Source organism: Schistocerca serialis, chromosome 5 (genome assembly GCF_023864345.2).
Source record: "Schistocerca serialis cubense isolate TAMUIC-IGC-003099 chromosome 5, iqSchSeri2.2, whole genome shotgun sequence".
Classification (NCBI taxonomy): Eukaryota; Metazoa; Arthropoda; class Insecta; order Orthoptera; family Acrididae; genus Schistocerca; species Schistocerca serialis.
This window is the reverse complement of record NC_064642.1, coordinates 377585903-377606075: the sequence shown is the minus strand read 5'-3', so window position 1 is coordinate 377606075 and position 20173 is coordinate 377585903. Positions and strand designations below refer to the sequence as shown.

The following is a 20173-nucleotide window of genomic DNA, read 5'->3' as shown; positions in this document are numbered from 1 at the left end:
CAAAAGCACGATGATTAATTGTGCGAGGTGTCTCTCACAATCGCAACAATGTCGGGGAAACCTGTCGATCTTCCTGCTTGCCGGTTGCACACAGCTGTGACTCCTGCAATTTTGGAAAATGGGGACCCTCTTATTCGAGGTGATCGACAGATTACAATCAAACACCTCGTTGCACAACTGGATGTTTCTGTTGGTAGTTCTGACACTAGAAAGAAGAACTATCTGTGCCAAACTGCTTACGCGCTACGAAGCCGTTTTCTTCGAACATCGTCACGGGTACTGAATTATGAGTTCATCACTTTGAATTGGAAACAAAACAGCAATCCATGGAGCGGTGCCACACCACCTCTCCTCCGAAGAAAAAGTTCAGAGCTGGACTCTCAGCTGGTAAAGTCACAGCGACAGTCTTCTGTGACTCTGATGGGTTATTCTGTTTCTAGTCTTCTCTCATGGTACTACGATAAACTCTGCAGTTTATTGCACTGCCCTCAGGAAATTGAAGAAATAACTTCAGCGTATTCATCGCAACGAAAATACGAACGAACAACGCAATGCCGCACACAAGTCTGTGCACCCGAGGGGAACTCACGCAACTTCACTGGACTAGTCTTCTTTATCCACCTTACAGCCCGGATCTCTCACCTTGGCACTTCCACGTGTCTGGTACAACGAAGGATGCACTCCATAGAAGAAGCACATGGATGATGGGGAGTTTATTGATGCGTCAGGACGTTCGCTCCGATGTCAACCAGCAGAGTGGTACGACGTAGAAATACAGGCCATCCCTATAAGGTGGCGTAAGGCCGTGGGTTGAACGGATATTACGTTAAAAATAGGTTTTTATATCCAAAAGAGTGGAGTATAATATGGTGTATTGGAATCGTGAATCAAACCAACCTGTTTTAAGAGAAAAATGTGTTGCTTTTCTTATTGAACGCCTGTCGTACGACGAAGAATACTCCTCAAGTTGTCGGGAGATTCTCGCAGCGTATCTGATGAGGCACCTAAAAGTGGTACCTGAAATATATGAATCACTTACTGCACAAAGGCAACTATTCCACAATTAACAGAAATTCAGTTTTTTTTCGATTACGTTTCAGAATGGGTCAATGTATAGTTTACTGCAAAAAAGGGAATCTTTTTACACGAAAGCACTAGTCTTGTGACGCCGTTAATTTTCCGTTTACTGCAGATGGGGAACTAGCCTGGGACGTGATAGAAGGAGGAGAGATACAATACAGTGGATGAACTTGTTGAAGCCATAGAATATTCCTCAAAAAATTATAACAAGTTATCTATTGTTCATATGAACAGTGGTTAGCACAGTGGACTCGCATTCAGGAGGACGACGGTTCAATCCCGCGTCCGGCCATCCTGATTTAGGTTTTCCGTGATTTCCCTAAATCGCTCCAGGCAAATGCCGAGATGGTTCCTTTCAAAGGGCACGGCCGACTTCCTTCCCTAATCCGATGAGACCGATGACCTCGCTGTTTGGTCTCTTTCCCCAAACAACCCTACCCATCCCAACATGAACTGAAGGTGGATTCTTTTATCGACTACTTTTCGTGGTAACCTACATTTTATAAAAAAAACCTGCCTAAGCGATGATTCATATGGTAAAGTCGTTCCTAGCCACCGGAAAGGCTTCTCACTATTTCAAAGTGCCATAAGATACGGTAACCTCTTCGCCCGAAAAGAGTTACGTGCAACATGGATATTTCTGGCCTGACGATGGACAATTTTAGGTTGAGAAAAGCTGTATAACCTTTGCAGCTCCTTTCAAAGACAGCCTACATATCTTTACTGCCTATAAATAACAACAATGTGGATGACATTAAGAAATCTTTGGTCTATATCTGTCAAGAAAAGGTGCAGTTTTGGAATTTAGTCACATCGTGGCCGACAAAAACGGCATCTCCTGGTGTAGGTTAAGGTAACTAAGTCATTCAACCAAGAAAAACGTCAAATATTATTCAAAAATGTGTAACAAACAAGGTTTACTATAGCAAAAACGTTTGTGTGTACAACTTTTTTTTAAAACAAGTTACTTAACACAAAAATCAGTTTGAGAATCCAGTGTGCTGCAGAAATTGAACGTGTTCCTCTATTTCCCCTTATGCTATACTTGACTTTAACATGTATATAACAAGCAAGTTCATCAACATCAAGAAACAAGAACTACAAGTCACGTTATAAATTGCATTAAACCAGTTGTATCCAGTTTTTTGTCTCTGCCGCAAAAGTAGGAAATGTGTACATGTTGCCTTTCTGCAGTAGGTGGTTTATGTGGTGTCACCGCCAGACACCACACTTGCCAGGTGGTAGCCTTTAAATCGGCCGCGGTCCGTTAGTATACGTCGGACCCGCGTGTCGCCATTATCAGTGATTGCAGACCGAGCGCCGCCACACGGCAGGTCTAGTCTAGAGAGACTCCCTAGCACTCGCCCCAGTTGTACAGCTGACTTTGCTAGCGATGGTTCACTGACAAAATACGCTCTCATTTGCCGAGACGATAGTTAGCATAGCCTTCAGCTACGTCATTTGCTACGACCTAGCAAGGCGCCATGTTCAGTTACTATTGATATTGTGAATAATGTACAGTCAAGAGCGACGCTCATCATTAATGGATTTAAGTGAAGTGTTCCACCAGCTACGACCGTTTTTCTAAATTGTAATTTCCTTGTCCTGTTCCAGACCTCACGCCAGCCTGCGTGAGCTAAAACGCGTGCCTTTCGGCTTCCTCTAATAACACGGTGTTGGCTCTCCTGCCAAAACACAACAGTTTATATACATCTCTCATACAAAACCAGCTAATGGTTAAAGAAGGGCGGCTATTACTGTGGAGTCACATATCGATAAAGTAGCCAACGAACGTTTAAGTTTTTGTCTGACATCGGTAGTGGTCGTGCGGGATCTGGGGGACCCAGTGATGCTTGCCCACTGAGGCATGCTTCCAGTGGCTCTGTACTACGAACGCCCTCTGCCGTCACAATGTAGGACGGCTGGCGGCAGCTGACATAGCCACTTACACTTGGAACTTCTTCGTCACGACGCTATCGTTCGCACTGAGTCCAGTGAGCCTCCTCCTGGTTGATATTGTTATTGCTGGACTCTTGTTCCTTACTGAATTATTTGTAAGAACTCGACATATTAAGACAGGTCACTCTTGCAAATGATTATGACCCAGATATAGTTAACTCCATACGTAGCAAAATTAAAAAGAAGATGAAAAGGAGCGAGAAACGGCAGGTAAAACCGACATCCGAAAAGGATAAGTACGCCACTATGAAAAATATAGGCAAAACGTCAGATAAAATCGAACATATAGTCCGAAGAAACGGGGATAAAATTGCATTTAGGACTACCGATAATTTAGAAAGATAGTGCGTCATAACTTTCCACCGAAAACTAATGAATATAGTAAATCGGGAGCCAATAAAATATCATGTCATGAATGCGAAAAAAGCTATATCGGACAGACAGTCAGGTATTTTGATGTAGGATCTGGAGAACACACGTATCCCAGTAATAAGACAGCGCTCGGCTTACATATGCAAGAGGGGGGTCATAATATTGGTAACATCGACGAACAGCTTCAAATTCTAAATGAAGTTGCAAAAATAAACGATTAGACATTTTAGAAAAACTGGAGATTTATCTTACGAGACGCAGAGAACCGGACAAACTCCTCAATGAAAAGAATGAATTTGCAACAGACGCATGCTTCAACATTTACGACGATCTGTTCACCTGAGCGAATCGTTTTTACTACATATGTGCTTCAGCTGAGGATGGAGCCTTCCGGCGGTCGATTATTGCACTGTCTACTGCGGGCCGCAGCAGATGTCAACAACCTTTAAGGCGTAGGAGCGTGCCATCCACCTGCAGCAGAGGACTACACTCGTCGTCCTGCCAGTGTCATCCCTGCCGTTCTAATGGACAACGGCATCAACAGGCAACAGCCATCGGGCGTCAGAAATACACTCTACAAGTGCTACTACTATAGCAATGTTTTCTCCTTGTTCTAAAATGTTATTTCACTGATTTAACGATCTGTTCTGTAATTTTAAATTTTACATACATTTGACGTAAATACACTCCTGGAAATGGAAAAAAGAACACATTGACACTGGTGTGTGAGACCCACCATACTTGCTCCGGACACTGCGAGAGGGCTGTACAAGCAACGATCACACGCACGGCACAGCGGACACACCAGGAACCGCGGTGTTGGCCGTCGAATGGCGCTAGCTGCGCAGCATTTGTGCACCGCCGCCGTCAGTGTCAGCCAGTTTGCCGTGGCATACGGAGCTCCACCGCAGTCTTTAACACTGGTAGCATGCCGCGACAGCGTGGACGTGAACCGTATGGTGGGCATGCGGGAGGCCGGGTGGACGTACCGCCGAATTGCTCAACACGTGGGGCGTGAGGTCTCCACAGTACATCGATGTTGTCGCCAGTGGTCGGCGGAAGGTGCACGTGCCCGTCAACCTGGGACCGGACCGCAGCGACGCACGGATGCACGCCAAGACCGTAGGATCCTACGCAGTGCCGTAGGGGACCGCACCGCCACTTCCCAGCAAATTAGGGACACTGTTGCTCCTGGGGTATCGGCGAGGACCATTCGCAACCGTCTCCATGAAGCTGGGATACGGTCCCGCACACCGTTAGGCCGTCTTCCACTCACGCCCCAACATCGTGCAGCCCGCCTCCAGTGGTGTCGCGACAGGCGTGAATGGAGGGACGAATGGAGACGTGTCGTCTTCAGCGATGAGAGTCGCTTCTGCCTTGGTGCCAATGATGGTCGTATGCGTGTTTGGCGCCGTGCAGGTGAGCGCCACAATCAGGACTGCATACGACCGAGGCACACAGGGCCAACACCCGGCATCATGGTGTGGGGAGCGATCTCCTACACTGGCCGTACACCACTGGTGATCGTCGAGGGGACACTGAATAGTGCACGGTACATCCAAGCCGTCATCGAACCCATCGTTCTACCATTCCTAGACCGGCAAGGGAACTTGCTGTTCCAACAGGACAATGCACGTCCGCATGTATCCCGTGCCACCCAACGTGCTCTAGAAGGTGTAAGTCAACCACCCTGGCCAGCAAGATCTCCAGTTCTGTCTCCCATTGAGCATGTTTGGGACTGGATGAAGCGTCGTCTCACGCGGTCTGCACGTCCAGCACGAACGCTGGTCCAACTGAGGCGCCAGGTGGAAATGGCATGGCAAGCCGTTCCACAGGACTACATCCAGCATCTCTACGATCGTCTCCATGGGAGAATAGCAGCCTGCATTGCTGCGAAAGGTGGATATACACTGTACTAGTGCCGACATTGTGCATGCTCTGTTGCCTGTGTCTATGTGCCTGTGGTTCTGTCAGTGTGATCATGTGATGTATCTGACCCCAGGAATGTGTCAATAAAGTTTCCCCTTCCTGGGACAATGAATTCACGGTGTTCTTATTTCAATTTCCAAGAGTGTAGTAATAGTAAATTTGTCATATTTTAGGCTTTTGAAAAATAAAGACTACCTTATAGAGGACGCGCGCATCTAGCGCAAAGATTTCTTACCAATATAAGACCGGTGTTTTACATTTTATAGCTAGTTCGACAACGCATGAACCTGTGTTCACTGTATGACGCCTTTAGGTATGAACTATATGTATTTCGTATAAAATCAGCTAGATTACTAATATTCCTGGTTAAATATTGCACTTATTTTTAGGTTTTAATATAAATTTTCTTTTGTATTGTTATAGAATCTGAAGATGGTCATTGTATGGCCAAAACCGGTTATGACTGTGTCATAAGAATGTGATTGCGTCTGTAAATAAACAAAAAATTTTTAATCGGTCTTCTCATTTATGCTCCTGTCCAGCTTTCTTACGACAATAGCTGCCACACCATTCTGTAGCACACTTCTCCTTACCATTGTGCACGAAGATGTCCAACCGGCCGGAGTGGCCGTGCGGTTCTAGGCGCTACAGTCTGGAGCCGAGCGACCGCTTAGGTCGCAGGTTCGAATTCTGCCTCGGGCATGGATGTGTGTGATGTCCTTAGGTTAGTTAGGTTTAATTAGTTCTAAGTTCTAGGCGACTGATGACCTCAGAAGTTTAGTCGCGTAGTGCTCAGAGCCATTTGAACCATTTTTTGAAGATGTCCAAAACAACTACCAAGTTGATTAGGTTAACAGAGTGCACGCCGAAGACCGAAAAGAAGTAAGAAACCAGATCTTCTGTCCCGAGTAATCACACTGGGATGGCGCTGAGGAAGAAACGTGTAGCCTCAAGTTAATCGACAATGTTGAAGAAAGCCTCGATTCACTGCACCCGAATGCTCTTCAGGACCACTCAACTTCTTAATGCCATGCACCATGTACCCGTACCGCATCGTAAAAGAAGAAATAAATGTATCTGTTTGTGGATAATTAAGTTCAGTATAAGTGAGTATAGTGGAATACCTTTTGTATGTGGACATGGCTGGTGTTAGGCATCGACAAGAGACTGAGCGTCGAACATTAGATCTCAAACAGAGTCTGTACAACATGGCAGACCCTCGATAACACAGTTCAAGTACAGATACAAAAGACTGCTAGGCTTCTGGGCACATCATCACTTCATCAACTACATCACCGCGTACCACTAGGACAGCAGCACCTCTGTCATATTGGTCTGCATACCAAAAGAACCCGAGAGACAAGGGTGACATGGGTCGTCATGCAGCAACAGACCAGATTGTACACTGCTTAATATCTGCAGCACTGCGAAAGAAGAGAGGTAATCGAAATTAAACTTCAATTTTGAGATGGTGTGTGATGTTATTTCACTGGTTAAAACTCGAGTATTTATAAAGAATTTGCCAGTACGAGGTCACTTATGAGTACAACTTTGAACACTCTCTGGTCAGGGTGCGCCCACTGATTCGTTTGGGGAGGACGTTATGCAGCTGTTGTGTGGTCTCGTGACGTACTATGGACCACAACTGTTGTAATGTTCCTTGTTCTTCTCCATACTGCCACTGGGATGGAGTTGATGTCCGACCTGTCCCCACACATAATCTCGATGGCCACCATAGAACCTCAACATCATGCTGACGTTTCATAGAGGTTGTAATATTAGTATCTATTTAGATAGCTTAAATAAACTTACATTCGATAATCTAACCATGCAGGCTCATAAAAGCCATATAATGTGTGTAAAAATTTCTTAGATCGTCGCTGATATTTCAAAGGATATCTTACGCGCCACGGTGCAGAATACGAATTGTTCATAAATTGTATAGAGTACTTTGTGTTTCTTATTTTTTGACAACTGAAGAATTGTAATCCTCTTCTGTTACCACAGTCCTGATATACTTTTTAAAGACGGCGGACGCGTATATGGCGTGGTCCGCAAGCACTAATTATTTATTATAAAATATTACTATTGTGCAGTGCTATGTAAGAATTTATGTGTGCAGCTAAGATGAAATGTCGAAAATGTTAAAGGACTCTATTTAAAGAAACAGCCAGCATGATATGAAACTGAAATATACGGAGCCTATTGTTAGCAATACTGACTAAGGTAATTAAATTGGTTATTGTGTTCTCAAATGCTGTAGTGTCTGCTTATTACTTAAAGTATTTCTGTGTTATCCATCTCCTATTAATGGCAACAGACATAACAGTGTTTTTATAGTTTTCATACAGCTACACGGACCGATTGCATGTCGGCAAACGTCGCAGTTAAGGCACAAGGCGCATTGCTATTTACCTTGTTTGTGTTTTAAATCCAGTTTCTTTAAATGTGTGGCGTAGTATAGCAAAGAATAATTCCAGCTCTGTCTGGTCCCTGAGGTTTCTCTGTTCGTAGCTGCTATACCTCATATCCGGTCGTGGTCGAACATGATCACGACACAAATAAATTAACTGGCAGTGCGAACTCTGTTCTTGATCTAGAGAACGCTATGCCATCTGCAAACGATTTCAGGCGACATATAAACTATCACATACAGTACTTAAGTTTTTTGAAAAGTCTTTGCCTTTTCCGCCAGGAAGTGGTGCAGAACTCACAACACATTCCTGAATCTTCACAAGAGAATAATACCTTAAACAAAATATTAATATTTAAAAAGAAAACACCACAAGGTATATTCCATCTGTTGACGAGCTTTGTTTTGTTGTAACATGGCACCACTGTGCACTCGCATGAGAGATGAAACCTCAGGGCGAATGATGTCTGTGACATACCGTTGTGCTGTGAGAATTCCATCAGTCTCAACCAGCAGTGGCTTATTCTCGTATGCCGAGTTCAGTTGTGAACGTATTGCTACACAATATGGTGATCCTCTCTTGCGCTGGTCTTGATCGACCGGAACCTTGACGCGGAGTATGCCTGCCCCCACATTCCCAAGCCGTCTAATGCTGAGCCACTGTCACACCAGAACGCCCCAAAAATCTGCATATTGCACGATTCGATCACGTGGCCAAATATGAGCACATTTCAGCGTCAGTCAGGTACTGAGGACGCCGTCACAAACGTGCACGTGACAGCTCCGTGTCCGTCAAAGTGATCGCTCGTTATCTGACGCTGTCACGCCCTTTATACACCCTACCAAGCTTGGTGCCAACACTCAACTCGGACAACACTACTGTGCTCTGATGGTAGTTATTTGTCACAGAGAATTGCAACTCTAAGCGTTTACATGCCCACAGATGGTGTGCGCGTGTTTATGTTACGCTGATGTCGACCATGTCTTCTGGGTGATTCAGGTTTTGTTAGGAAATGCATATGGCACTGCGAATTACGACCAGAGGATAATTCTTAACAGCTAGCAAGACACCAAGAACAACGTGTGGACAAAGAGCGCTATTCACACAAACAAACATAAACTTCAGTTTCTCTTAGGTGGATCCGTGAATGCACACTTCTTACAATACCGCAGCTACAGATTTCGACAAAATATTACGAGTTAGTTACGTCATTTCAAGATAACTGATGCCAAATTATCGACATGGGGGAAAGCTGTTGACGTGTTGCTCGTATTGTAGAACTAACAGGTGTCTGAAAAGTAGCTGCGAAGATGTGGTAATCATTATATGAAAAGGAGGGCAAAGACTTCAAAATCCTTGTAGCCATAAAGAAGGTAAGAGAGGGACTTTTTATATGCCAACATCGGAAATCCCATTATGGGAAATACAGAAATGGACTGGAACCTCAACTTGCCATTGAATACGAATTCTGCACGGATCCAGTTCGTATGCATTACTGCAATTCTGCAAGAAAGCCTGCTATTTTATCTTGTCAGGCAGAAACGCATCTAGTGTTTTGTCTCTGACAGATCTGAGCTGCCAAAGACTTGCAGAAACTGTAGGTATGTTCGGACGAAAACGTTGTTCCTTGGTACGATGGTAGGAGATTGGTTTCCTTCGTAGAGACCCGATAGGACTCACTTCTCTCCAAATTACACTTGTGTGCAAAACTAACGCGTTTTGTTTTTGGTGTTCCTCTGCCGACAGGTGACGTTTCAGCCGCAGGCGTGAGCGTGGGTATGAGAAGGTGGTGTCACATGAAAATAATCCCAAACTACTGATTTACAAGCCGTACTCAAAGTTTTCGGGGTCGCTGCGGCGATTGTTAGGGTCTTAATGATTTTTGTGTTGGCGCACAGTCGAAAAGTATGAACACAACACTGCTGCAGACATTTTGGAAATTTTTAGCGAAAAAGTACTCTATAGGAACCTCCACAAGGAATAAGATGCGCAAACTCGGATTAGGTCGAGACTGTTACCGTCTAGGGCATAAGGTTTCTGTGACAGCAACACATTGATATACTCGTGGAGGCTCGCATTCATTAATATTCGTTCAGCTGCATACGAAATTCTTATCTGCCTGCCGTTGTTAAACAGAAAATTTAGTACGTAACTGCCTTTTATTATACATTCGAAATGTATAACGAAGACTAACCTCAGTTGTACAGAAATATTAAATTCTAAGATATCTCCATTGCTTTTAATGTAATGTGTCAGGAGATAGATTGATATCGATGGTATCACTGGAGAATGGAGTAAGAAAGAAATTTAATTATTTATTATAAAGTTCCGTTGCACGGTTATTACTTGAAATATAATGAATTCAATATGAAGGAGTTCCGGATACGTAATTATATAAACATTTTTTTTTCCTTTTTTGGTGGATTTGTCTGCCCCAAGTATTTCAATAAATACGTACGTCAGTAGCTATATACATCATAATTTATCTATCCATAAATGTAACTTGCCAGCATTTCAACTGAAATCTATTGTATAAATTATTTTTAACACATGTATAGATTCTAGTGACGTAACTCCGACAGCACCATCAAATATCTATTTTAAAAGAAACTAAGGTCTCGTTTCACAAGCATTGCAGAATTCAGTGAGACATTTCTGTATATATCTATTTCACTATACGGTTTCAAGTCAGTCTTCTGAAATACGCTTCAGCATTCCATTAGAAACCAAATAACTGCGTACGTCTACTTGCATAAAAGTTAGATGGGAGTTCCTTCTAAAAGTTTCAGATTTTCCTTTTGGAGCCGCCTGACATCAGAACTCAGACATACGACTGCTGCCTGGAACATTCTCATTGAGTTCGTTGCAAGAGTCTCATTCATGAAGAGGATATTCATCCACGTAATTCAAGTAATATCTAAAGAAAACTTGTTCACTCACGTAGACCATCTAAAGGTACCAACTTGCAGAACAGCATTAGAGAAAGAAGACGACCTCGAATTTGTTTGTGACAAACGAACCTAAAATACTTGCTACACGTGTACTACGGAGGACCAAATTCCTGTAAGCTGCTGATTCTTATCGTGTTCTAACTTGGTAGAGTGCTACGAAAGTTGCACTGGAAACAGAAACTAATAATTTATCAATTCACACTTTTTTATTTTCTAAAACAATTGATTTTCAGATACCGACATTTGTATACTGTTTTGGTCAGCAGTTTACATATATGACATGTAAGACTGATACTCCCACCTATTTATCGCCTTTTGCCTTCCATGAATACGTCGTTAATATGCTGGAAATGTGATGGTACATGACCTGTTTCATAGGTTTTGACAGAAACTGCAACATCTTCGTAATCTCTATCACACCCACAGTTTTCGAGAGAATATTACTGACTCTTCCATATTTCCTTCTTCTCCTCTTCTGTCATGCTACAGATTAATTCTCCGTTGTACTATCCTTCGATGTCTGTTATATTCCCTTCTTCGACACCTAAGAAACATTTTTCACCGGTACCTTATAGTTTGATACACTCACATTTTTCGTCTCGGAAGCTACATTTTATCACACTCTAAGCAGAAATGAAGTTTTCCTGTGATTATATCTTTCTCTTTTTCATTTTCTTTACATATCTCGCTCACGAAGTGTGATTTAACTTGATTGCCTAACCTGTTAACTTCGTCCTTAAATAATCTGCACTTGATCTTAACATTTTTATATTTCCTCTTTCATCAATAGCCTGGAGTATTTTATGAATAATTATTTCTTTCCGCTGATTTCATTGTACTACGGTTTCCTCTCTTGTCTTAAATGTTTCATTCATAATTAATTTGTAATCGTCATCTATCGACAAGCTCTCTATACTTCTTCTTAGGTCATTGGCTACCGCCTCGGAGATTATCTATTTAATTGTATTCTGTTTCTCCTTTTCAAATATTGCCTTCTGTTCTTCTCAAATACCTTATGATTGTAATCTACTCACACACACCGGCGGGTTTCAGGTTCCGTATTTGATTTCTAAGTGCTTTTTAATCTGCAGTGTAGTCCAGTCACTTTTTACAAGTGTCTCTCGATACGTGATGCTATAATCTGACTCTGAATGAGTGTTTAACGTTACCAGACAGGTAAAATAAGCAATCTCATATTCAACCTCAGGACAGAAGTGTAGCCATTCTGTCTACAAGTGTGCAAGTGTACGGAAGTGTTCTAAATGCTTGCGTAGCATGTATCTGAGCTGGAACGTGGGAACCAACCCAGTGTACGCATATTGGGATGTGAGAAACCGCCTAAAAACCACATCGAGACTGGCTGGCATACTGACCCGCCGCTATAGGTATAGCTATAGCTATATTCGATCCGGGAGCGGCGTATTTCCCTTCCCAATAGAGGTCGCGTTAACACGAGCGGGCCAGCGGCTGTGGCCGAGAGGTCCTAGGCGCTTCAGTCTGGAACCGCGCTGCTGCTACGGTCGCAGGTTCGAATCCTGCCTCGAGCATGGATGTGTGTGATGTCCTTAGGTTAGTTAGGTTTAAGTAGTCCTAAGTCTTGGGGACGGACTGATGATCTCAGATGTTAAGTCCCATAGTGCTTAGAGCCATTTGAACACGAATAACCGAGCGGGTGCTATAATCAGAGTCTCCTTTCGATTTGTGACATCTGCCGTGATTAATATCGCTGTATCATTTTGATTTAAAGGAGATAGCTAAAGGTGCAGTACTGAGTCGAAGAACACATTCGTCTGAGTAAATGAGTTAGACACGACATGAGGCTACCGAGTAGAGCCTGAGACTAGAATGGTCAAGATATGAAACAGACAGGGTATTTCCTGCGCTTTTCGTTTTCATTATTATCACCAGTCGTTTGATTCGGTTCACCACGACTGGGTCACCTGTGCAAACCTCTTCATCCTGTGTAAACCTCTTCATCTCAGAGTAGCACTTATATCCAACCTTCTGAATAATTTGTTCTAACATGTTTATAGAACTTTTGGCTTCTGTCGTTCCCTCTGGTTCAGCAACACATGTCCTACTATTCTGACCCTTCTGCAAGTCAGCGTCCCCCACATATTCTTTCTCTCACCTAATCTACGGAGAACCTCCCCATTTATAATCTCATTTGTCCCTTTAATTTTCACTACCCTTCTGTAACAACACATTCTAAATACTTAGATTCTCTGCTTTTCCTATTTTACCAGATACCATGATTCACTTCTGTTCAGTGTTACGCTCAAACGTAAATTTTAGAAATTTCTTCCTCAAATTATCGTCAATGTTTGATACTAACAGTTCTCTTTCGCTTAGGAATTCTCATTTTTCCTGTGTTAATATGTCGCTTATGCCCTTCTTGCTTCGTCCGCCATGGGCTATTAGCTTCCAAGAAAGCAGAATTCCATTACTTGGTCTACTCCATGGTCCCTAATTTTGATGTCAGGTTATAGATAATCTCATTTCTGCTACTTCTCGATAGTTTCGCCTCCCTTTGATTTACTTTCACTCTGTAGCGTGTGCTCATAAGACTTTTCACTCCATTCATCAGGTCGTGCAAACCTTCCTCACTTTCACTGAGGGTAGCAATTATCAGCGAAAACCATCATTTGTACCCTTTCACCCTGAATTTTAATCTCACTCCTGAACCTTTCTTTTATTTCCGTCATAGCTTCTTCGATGTATACAGGGTGTTACAAAAAGGTACGGCCAAACTTTCAGGAAACATTCCCCACACACAAAGAAAGAAATTATGTTATGTGGACATGTGTCCGGAAAAGCTTACTTTCCATGTTAGAGCTCATTTTATTACTTCTCTTCAAATCATATTAATCATGGAATGGAAACACACAGCAACAGAACGTACCAGCGTGACTTCAAACACTTTGTTACAGGAAATGTTCAAAATGCCCTCCGTTAGCGAGGATACATGCATCCACGCTCCGTCGCATGGAATCCCTGATGCGCTGATGCAGCCCTGGAGAATGGCGTATTGTATCACAGCCGTCCACAATACGAGCACGAAGAGTCTCTACGTTTGGTACCGGGGTTGCGTAGACAAGAGCTTTCAAATGCCCCCATAAATGAAAGTCAAGAGGGTTGTGGTCAGGAGAGCGTGGAGGCCATGGAATTGGTCCGCCTCTATCAATTCATCGGTCACCGAATCTATTGCTGAGAAGCGTACGAACACTTCGACTGAAATGTGCAGGAGCTCCATCGTGCACGAACCACATGTTGTGTCGTACTTGTAAAGGCACATGTTCTAGCGGCACAGGTAGAGTATCCCGTATGAAATCATGGCGGTGAATCGAGGAAGTACAGTACATACTGACGAAACTAAAATGAGCTCTGACATGGAAATTAAGCGTTTCCGGACACATGTCCACATAACATCTTTTCTTTATTTGTGTGTGAGGAATATTTCCTGAAAGTTGGTCCGTACCTTTTTGTAACACCCTGTATATTAAATATTCCAGTCTTAACCCTTCGAACCCGAACACTTCTTTCTTGGCCTTCCCTAGTTTCTTTCCCTCTTGGTTCTTCTACTTATTGCATACAACTAATTATTTCCTATAGCTTACACGTGTTTCGCGTTGAAATTCGCACATCTTGCACAATTTTAAATCTCTGAACGCGCCTTCTACATCGATGAATCCCGTGAAGGTATCTTGATACCTCTTAGTCTTGCTTCGATCACGAAGAACAATTTATAAACTGTCTCTCTGGTGTCTTTAGCTTTCCAGATGCCAAACAAACTCCCATCTTACAAATTCTCAGTTTTCTTCTTCAATCTTACATATACCATTCTTTTCAACATTTTGGATACGTGAACTCTTTCGTTGATTGTGAGATAATTGTTGCACTTATTTGTCTTTGTTTGCTATCGTCGGGATTGTATGAGTGTTATTTTCCTTACAGTCTGATGGTAAGTCTACAGACTCAAACACTGTGTAAAACATCTTGGATGGACGTCAAGTTGCCACTTCCCACAGTAATTTTGAAAACTGCGACGAATGTTATCTATATATTCCGATGTATTTAATCGCATGACTTCCTAGGTTGTGTTAAACTCTGACACAAATACTGGAATCCGTATGTCTTCCATATCAACTTCAATATCTTCTTCTACAACTTCATCAGACAGTTCCTCTCGTCGTATAGGTCTTCGATGTACTGTTTCTAAGCATCCGTTCTCTCGCCTACAATTAACGGTGTAAATAATTTTGCACTCTTAATGCTCCTGTCTTACATCTCATCTCATTCGAATAATTCTCATTTGGTCCTCAGTTCTTGATTCTTGTGGATGCCGCACATCATAGATCAAAAATATCTGGATACCACTATGCACTGCGGAACTGATCACTAGATGTCACAAGAGAGTATCCAGCAGTAGAGACGGAGGCGGTGAGAATTTTGTTGTCAGTGTAGAAGCTGCAACAGGAGGTTGACTCAGTCACGAATCCTCGGTGACTGAAAACGTGGACTAGTCACTGGATGTCTCCTGAGTAACAAATCTATCAGCAACAGTTCAGCTGTTCTAAAGCTGCACAAATCGACTGTTGGTGATTTGACTGTGATTTGGAAACGCGAGGAAGATCTCATGTAGTGACCGGCAGCGATCATTGCGGAGAGTGGTTGCAAAAAATCCCATGAAACCAGAGTACGAAAGTGTTACTACCATGTCAGCTAGCACAATGACGTTGCGTAAGGAGTTGGAAAGAATGGCGTGAATAATCGAGCAATTCCTTATACGCCACACGTTTCAGTAGTCACTGCTGAGTGTCTCTTGCGTTGGTGTAAAAAGTAATGCTTCTGGATAGTGGGTGGCTGGAAAAGACTGGTTTCGAGTAATGGATGACACTACACCCCGAGGCTATACTATGGGAGAGTTGGAGCATGGGGAATGCCTGAAGAACTTTACCTGCCACCATGTGTAAAGCCGACAGTGAAGTTCAGAGGAAGTGATGTTAAGCTGTGGGGATGATTCACGTGGTGGGGGTGTTATGCAGTGTTCTGTACTCTTTTTTGCGTCTTCAGTTTTCTGACTGGTTTTATGTGGCCCGCTAAGAATTCCTATCCTGTGCCAACCTCTTCATCTTAGAGACGTTCTTGCAACATACGTCCTCAGTTCTGCTGGACGTATTCCAATTTTTGTCTTCCTCTACTGTCTCTACCCTCTACAGCTCTCGCTAGTACGATAAGTAACATGGGACTTAATCTTTGATGTCTTAGCAGAGGTCATATAATCCTATCTCTTCTTCTTGTCAGTGTTTTCCGTATGTTCCTATTATCCGGAGAACCTCCTCATTCTTTACCTTATAAGCCCACGCAATTTTTAACATTCTTCTTTAGCACCACATGTCAAAGACTTCGACTCTCTTCTGTTCCGGGTTTGCCACACTCCTTGTCTCACTACCACACAATGCTGTGCTCCAAACATACACTCTCAGGAATTTCTTTCCCAAATTAACACCTATTTCTGATACTAACAGACATATCTTGGCCATGAATGCCCTTTGTGCCAGTGCTAATCTGCTTTTTATGTCCTCCCTGCTCCATCCATCATTGGTAAATTGCTGCCTAGATACCAAAATTCCTTAGCTTTGTCTATTTCGTGATCCCCAATTGTGATGTTAACTTTCTCACTGTTCTCGTTTCTGCTATTTCTCGTTACTTTCGCCTTTCTTCAATTTTCTCTGATCCATATTCCGTACCGATTAAGCTGTTTATTCCATTCAATACATTCTCTGATTGTTCTTCAGTTTCACTGAAGATGCCAATGTCATCCACGAATTTTAATCTACTCGCGAACCTTTCTATTGTCTTCGACGAATAGATTGAACGGTGAGGGCAAAAGGCCATATCCCTACCTTACACCCTTTTGAACCCCAACACTTCGTTCTTGGTCTTCGATTCTTATGGTTCCCTCTTGATTCTTGCACTTGTTGTATATTACCCGTCTTTCCCTATAGTGTATCCCAATTCTTCTCAGGATTTGGAACAGATAGCATCATTTTACATTATCGAACGCTTTCTCCAGGTCGACCGAGACTCGAACTCGGGACCTTTGCCTTTCGCGGGCAAGTGCTCTAACATCTGAGCTACCGAAGCACGACTCACGCCCGGTACTCACAGCTTTACTTCTGCCAGTTCGAGTCTCGGTCGGGCACACAGTTTTAATCTGACAGGAAGTTTCATATCAGCGCACACTCCACTGCAGAGTGAAATTCTCATTCTGGAATCATCCCCCAGGCTGTGGCTAAGCCATGTCTCCGCAGTATCCTTTCTTTCCGGAGTGCTAGTTCTGCAAGGTTCGCAGGAGAGCTTCTGTAAAGTTTGGAAGGTAGGAGACGGATACTGGCAGAAGTAAAGCTGTGAGTACCGGCCGTGAGTCGTGCTTCGGTAGCTCAGATGGTAGAGAACTTGCCCGCGAAAGGCAAAGGTCCCGAGTTCGAGTCTCGGTCGAGCACACAGTTTTAATCTGCCAGGAAGTTTCATATCAGCGCACACTCCGCTGCAGAGTGAAAATCTCATTCTGGAAACATCATTTTTGTCTCTAACGGAGAGCACTTCAAGTTTAATTAGATTAGATTAATTATTCATTCCATAGACCCATAAATGAGGGAGTTCACCCGGGTGTGGAACATGTCAGATAAACACATTACAAAAATGTAATTAGAAAAACTTGAGTTTCATTAATTTTAATGATCCTCAGTCAATAAACAGTAAAATTATGTACATGAATTAAATTTAAACTTCTAACATTTACAGGTTTAATACTTACATCTGCTTTCATTAAATCCATCATTCAGAAATTTGCTAGTTTCTTGGCTATTACAACCAAGTATTGTCAAAAATTAAAGTAAATTATTCATTTCAGTGATCCTAAGTTAAGAACGGTCAGATTCTGCCCAAGATTTAAAATTAAACTACCACTATTTACAGACTTAAGCTTACATCTGCTTTCCATACATCCATCATTCACACAGTAGGTAGTTACTTGGCTGTTACAACCAAGTATTGTCAAAAATTAAAGTATACTAAATTTTCATTAACATGGTCTACTGTACTTGTTGAGAGACTCATGGATGGAATAGAAGGAGTTGGCCACCAAAAATTCTTTTAAATTATGTTTAAATTGTGCCTTGTCTGAAACTGATGCAAGGAACGCAGAGGAACGGTCACGATGCTGCTGTGAGGTACTTGAATCTACGACGGTCGTGAGTGAGACTGCATTGCTGCTCTAGTACACGGGGTGCGAAGTGAGTGTGAGTGTGAGAGTGTGAGAGGTAGCGGCCGTACTCACCGTTGGCAGGGTCGTGCAGCATGCGCGCCGCCCTCGAGCGCGCCTCGCCCGCCGGGCTCTTGGCCATGCACTCGTAGACGCCCATGTCGCTGTGGCCGGCGTTCTCGATCATCAGCGTGCCGTCCGACAGCTTCGAGTAGCGCGGCTCGTCCAGGTTCACCTCGTTGCTGCGAACACCAGCCAGTCATTCAGCGGTAGCTGCCACCATGTATTAACTCTAGTTTACTCGACGGCACTAGGTAGCAGGCAACTGCGCTACCGGCCACTGCGCATGTGTGACGCGCGTTTGCGCAACTCGTTGGTGAAACTAAACACTTTCGGCGTGATCCAACTTTGGCGACATGAGCTTTGAGGTTATGTGTGTTCGTAGAGTGTACACAAACTGAAATGTGAAGTGGGGAACGGAGAAAAATGTTCGCTTTTTGAATATCTATGCTTTGCAAAGGTGTTTCTGGGATTTCAGTGATGCTGATTAAAAAAATAAGCAACAGATTGCTGCCGCTTAGACAGTCATGTGCGATCATGAATCAATATCTGAGCTGCAGAGCAAAATTTATTGAGTTAGGAGCACAAATGCAATTGAATTAAGAAAAATACAAGAAGTGTAATTCTAGCTGTGGCAACGCTCTCTTCTACAAGACTAAAACCCCATCGTACGAGTCGACCAACTCTTTGTTAAGGAATATTGTTGACAGGAGGTAAGGCTATACAAATTCAAACAGCTGCATTTTTTATTCAATATTCATCTATTTACAACGTCGCTGCAGTGCTCCCCATTCACATATGTTAGAATCTTGAAATATTTCAGTGACCTATCTTCAAGAGAGTAGTTTGCAAACCATTCTCTTCTTAATGCGGCCTGTTTCGAATAATTATTGTAGCTAATGTTCAATAATTATTATCATTAACAGTAATAATTATTGTCTTATTGAAATTGCGTCATAACCAACTATTACCGTATCTCCGTATCTTATAGCATGCTGAGTGTTCTCGATTGTAATACACGCAATATGATATGTAATTTCTGTTCTGGCGACAGTGCTTCATGCATTACAGTACCTTTGTTCATCATCGCATAATTAACTCTATTTAGAAGAAACATGAACAGTTTTGATGACATTCTAAGATAATTAAAACAAATTCTTGTATCTTCCATTATGAATTATTTCAGCAAGGATGCTGAGCAACCGAACTGACGTCTTTTGTTCATCCAGTCACGAATCAAAACACGTTTCTTATTTTTTTTCTTACGCAGTGATTCCATTCAACAAGCTTTAACCCCCTCACAATTCGTGCGACGTGCAGCTGCCAAAACTTTCATTTCAGACACGACTCAGGGACGCACAAAACGACGAAACTGGAGTGCATACTGGTGTCGCCGTGTCTACAGTCTTACATGAAACCACTTGCGTGCAACTCACTCCACGCAAGGAGCGACGCAACCCAATGTCGTCGTGTAAACTAGGCTTTACGTATCTGCTGTAAGTAACTGATAGGACACGTGTGTATGTTTGTGTGTGTGTGTGTGTGTGTGTGTGTGTGTGTGTGTGTGTGTTGACACAGGGGGAGAGGAAAAGGAGGAGGAAGGAATATAAGCGGGTAAGCAGAAGAAGGAGGGGGCGGGGAACTGAAACAGAATTATATTTGTTTCTTTACTTATGTTTTCTAACAACAATTATCTTATCAAAATCATGCAAACTTTACAGACGGTTTTTTGTAAAAGGACTCTTAAAACTCATAAAACGTATGACATATAGACCTAGCATCGAAGTAATTTTGTAGGAAAATAGGTCAGGTTTTGTCTCACGTTGTACATTAGTACCGAATCATACCACCACAAGCGCTGGTCACGCTTGTTACAAAAACCGCTACCTTCACTGGCCCTCAGCGTGCTCGCTGTGCAGTTTCGTTAGAAGAACCTAAGTCTGCGACAACTGTGCAATATAATTCTCGTAAGCCGGCCGGTGTGGCCGTGCGGTTAAAGGCGCTTCAGTCTGGAACCGCGTGACCGCTACGGTCGCAGGTTCGAATCCTGCCTCGGGCGTGGATGTGTGTGATGTCCTTAGGTTAGGTTTAATTAGTTCTAATTTCTAGGCGACTGATGACCTCAGAAGTTAAGTCGCATA

General features: G+C 43.0%; 1 protein-coding gene across 1 annotated transcript in view; it reads right to left on the bottom strand.

Annotated features, from left to right (window-relative positions):
• Positions 1-20173, bottom strand: part of LOC126480678 (peroxidasin) — a 221510-nt gene that overhangs the window by 145278 nt on the left and 56059 nt on the right. The window contains exon 5 of the mRNA XM_050103902.1: positions 18048-18214. Coding sequence (XP_049959859.1) covers positions 18048-18214 — 167 coding nt within the window. The remainder of the gene's footprint in view (positions 1-18047; positions 18215-20173) is intronic.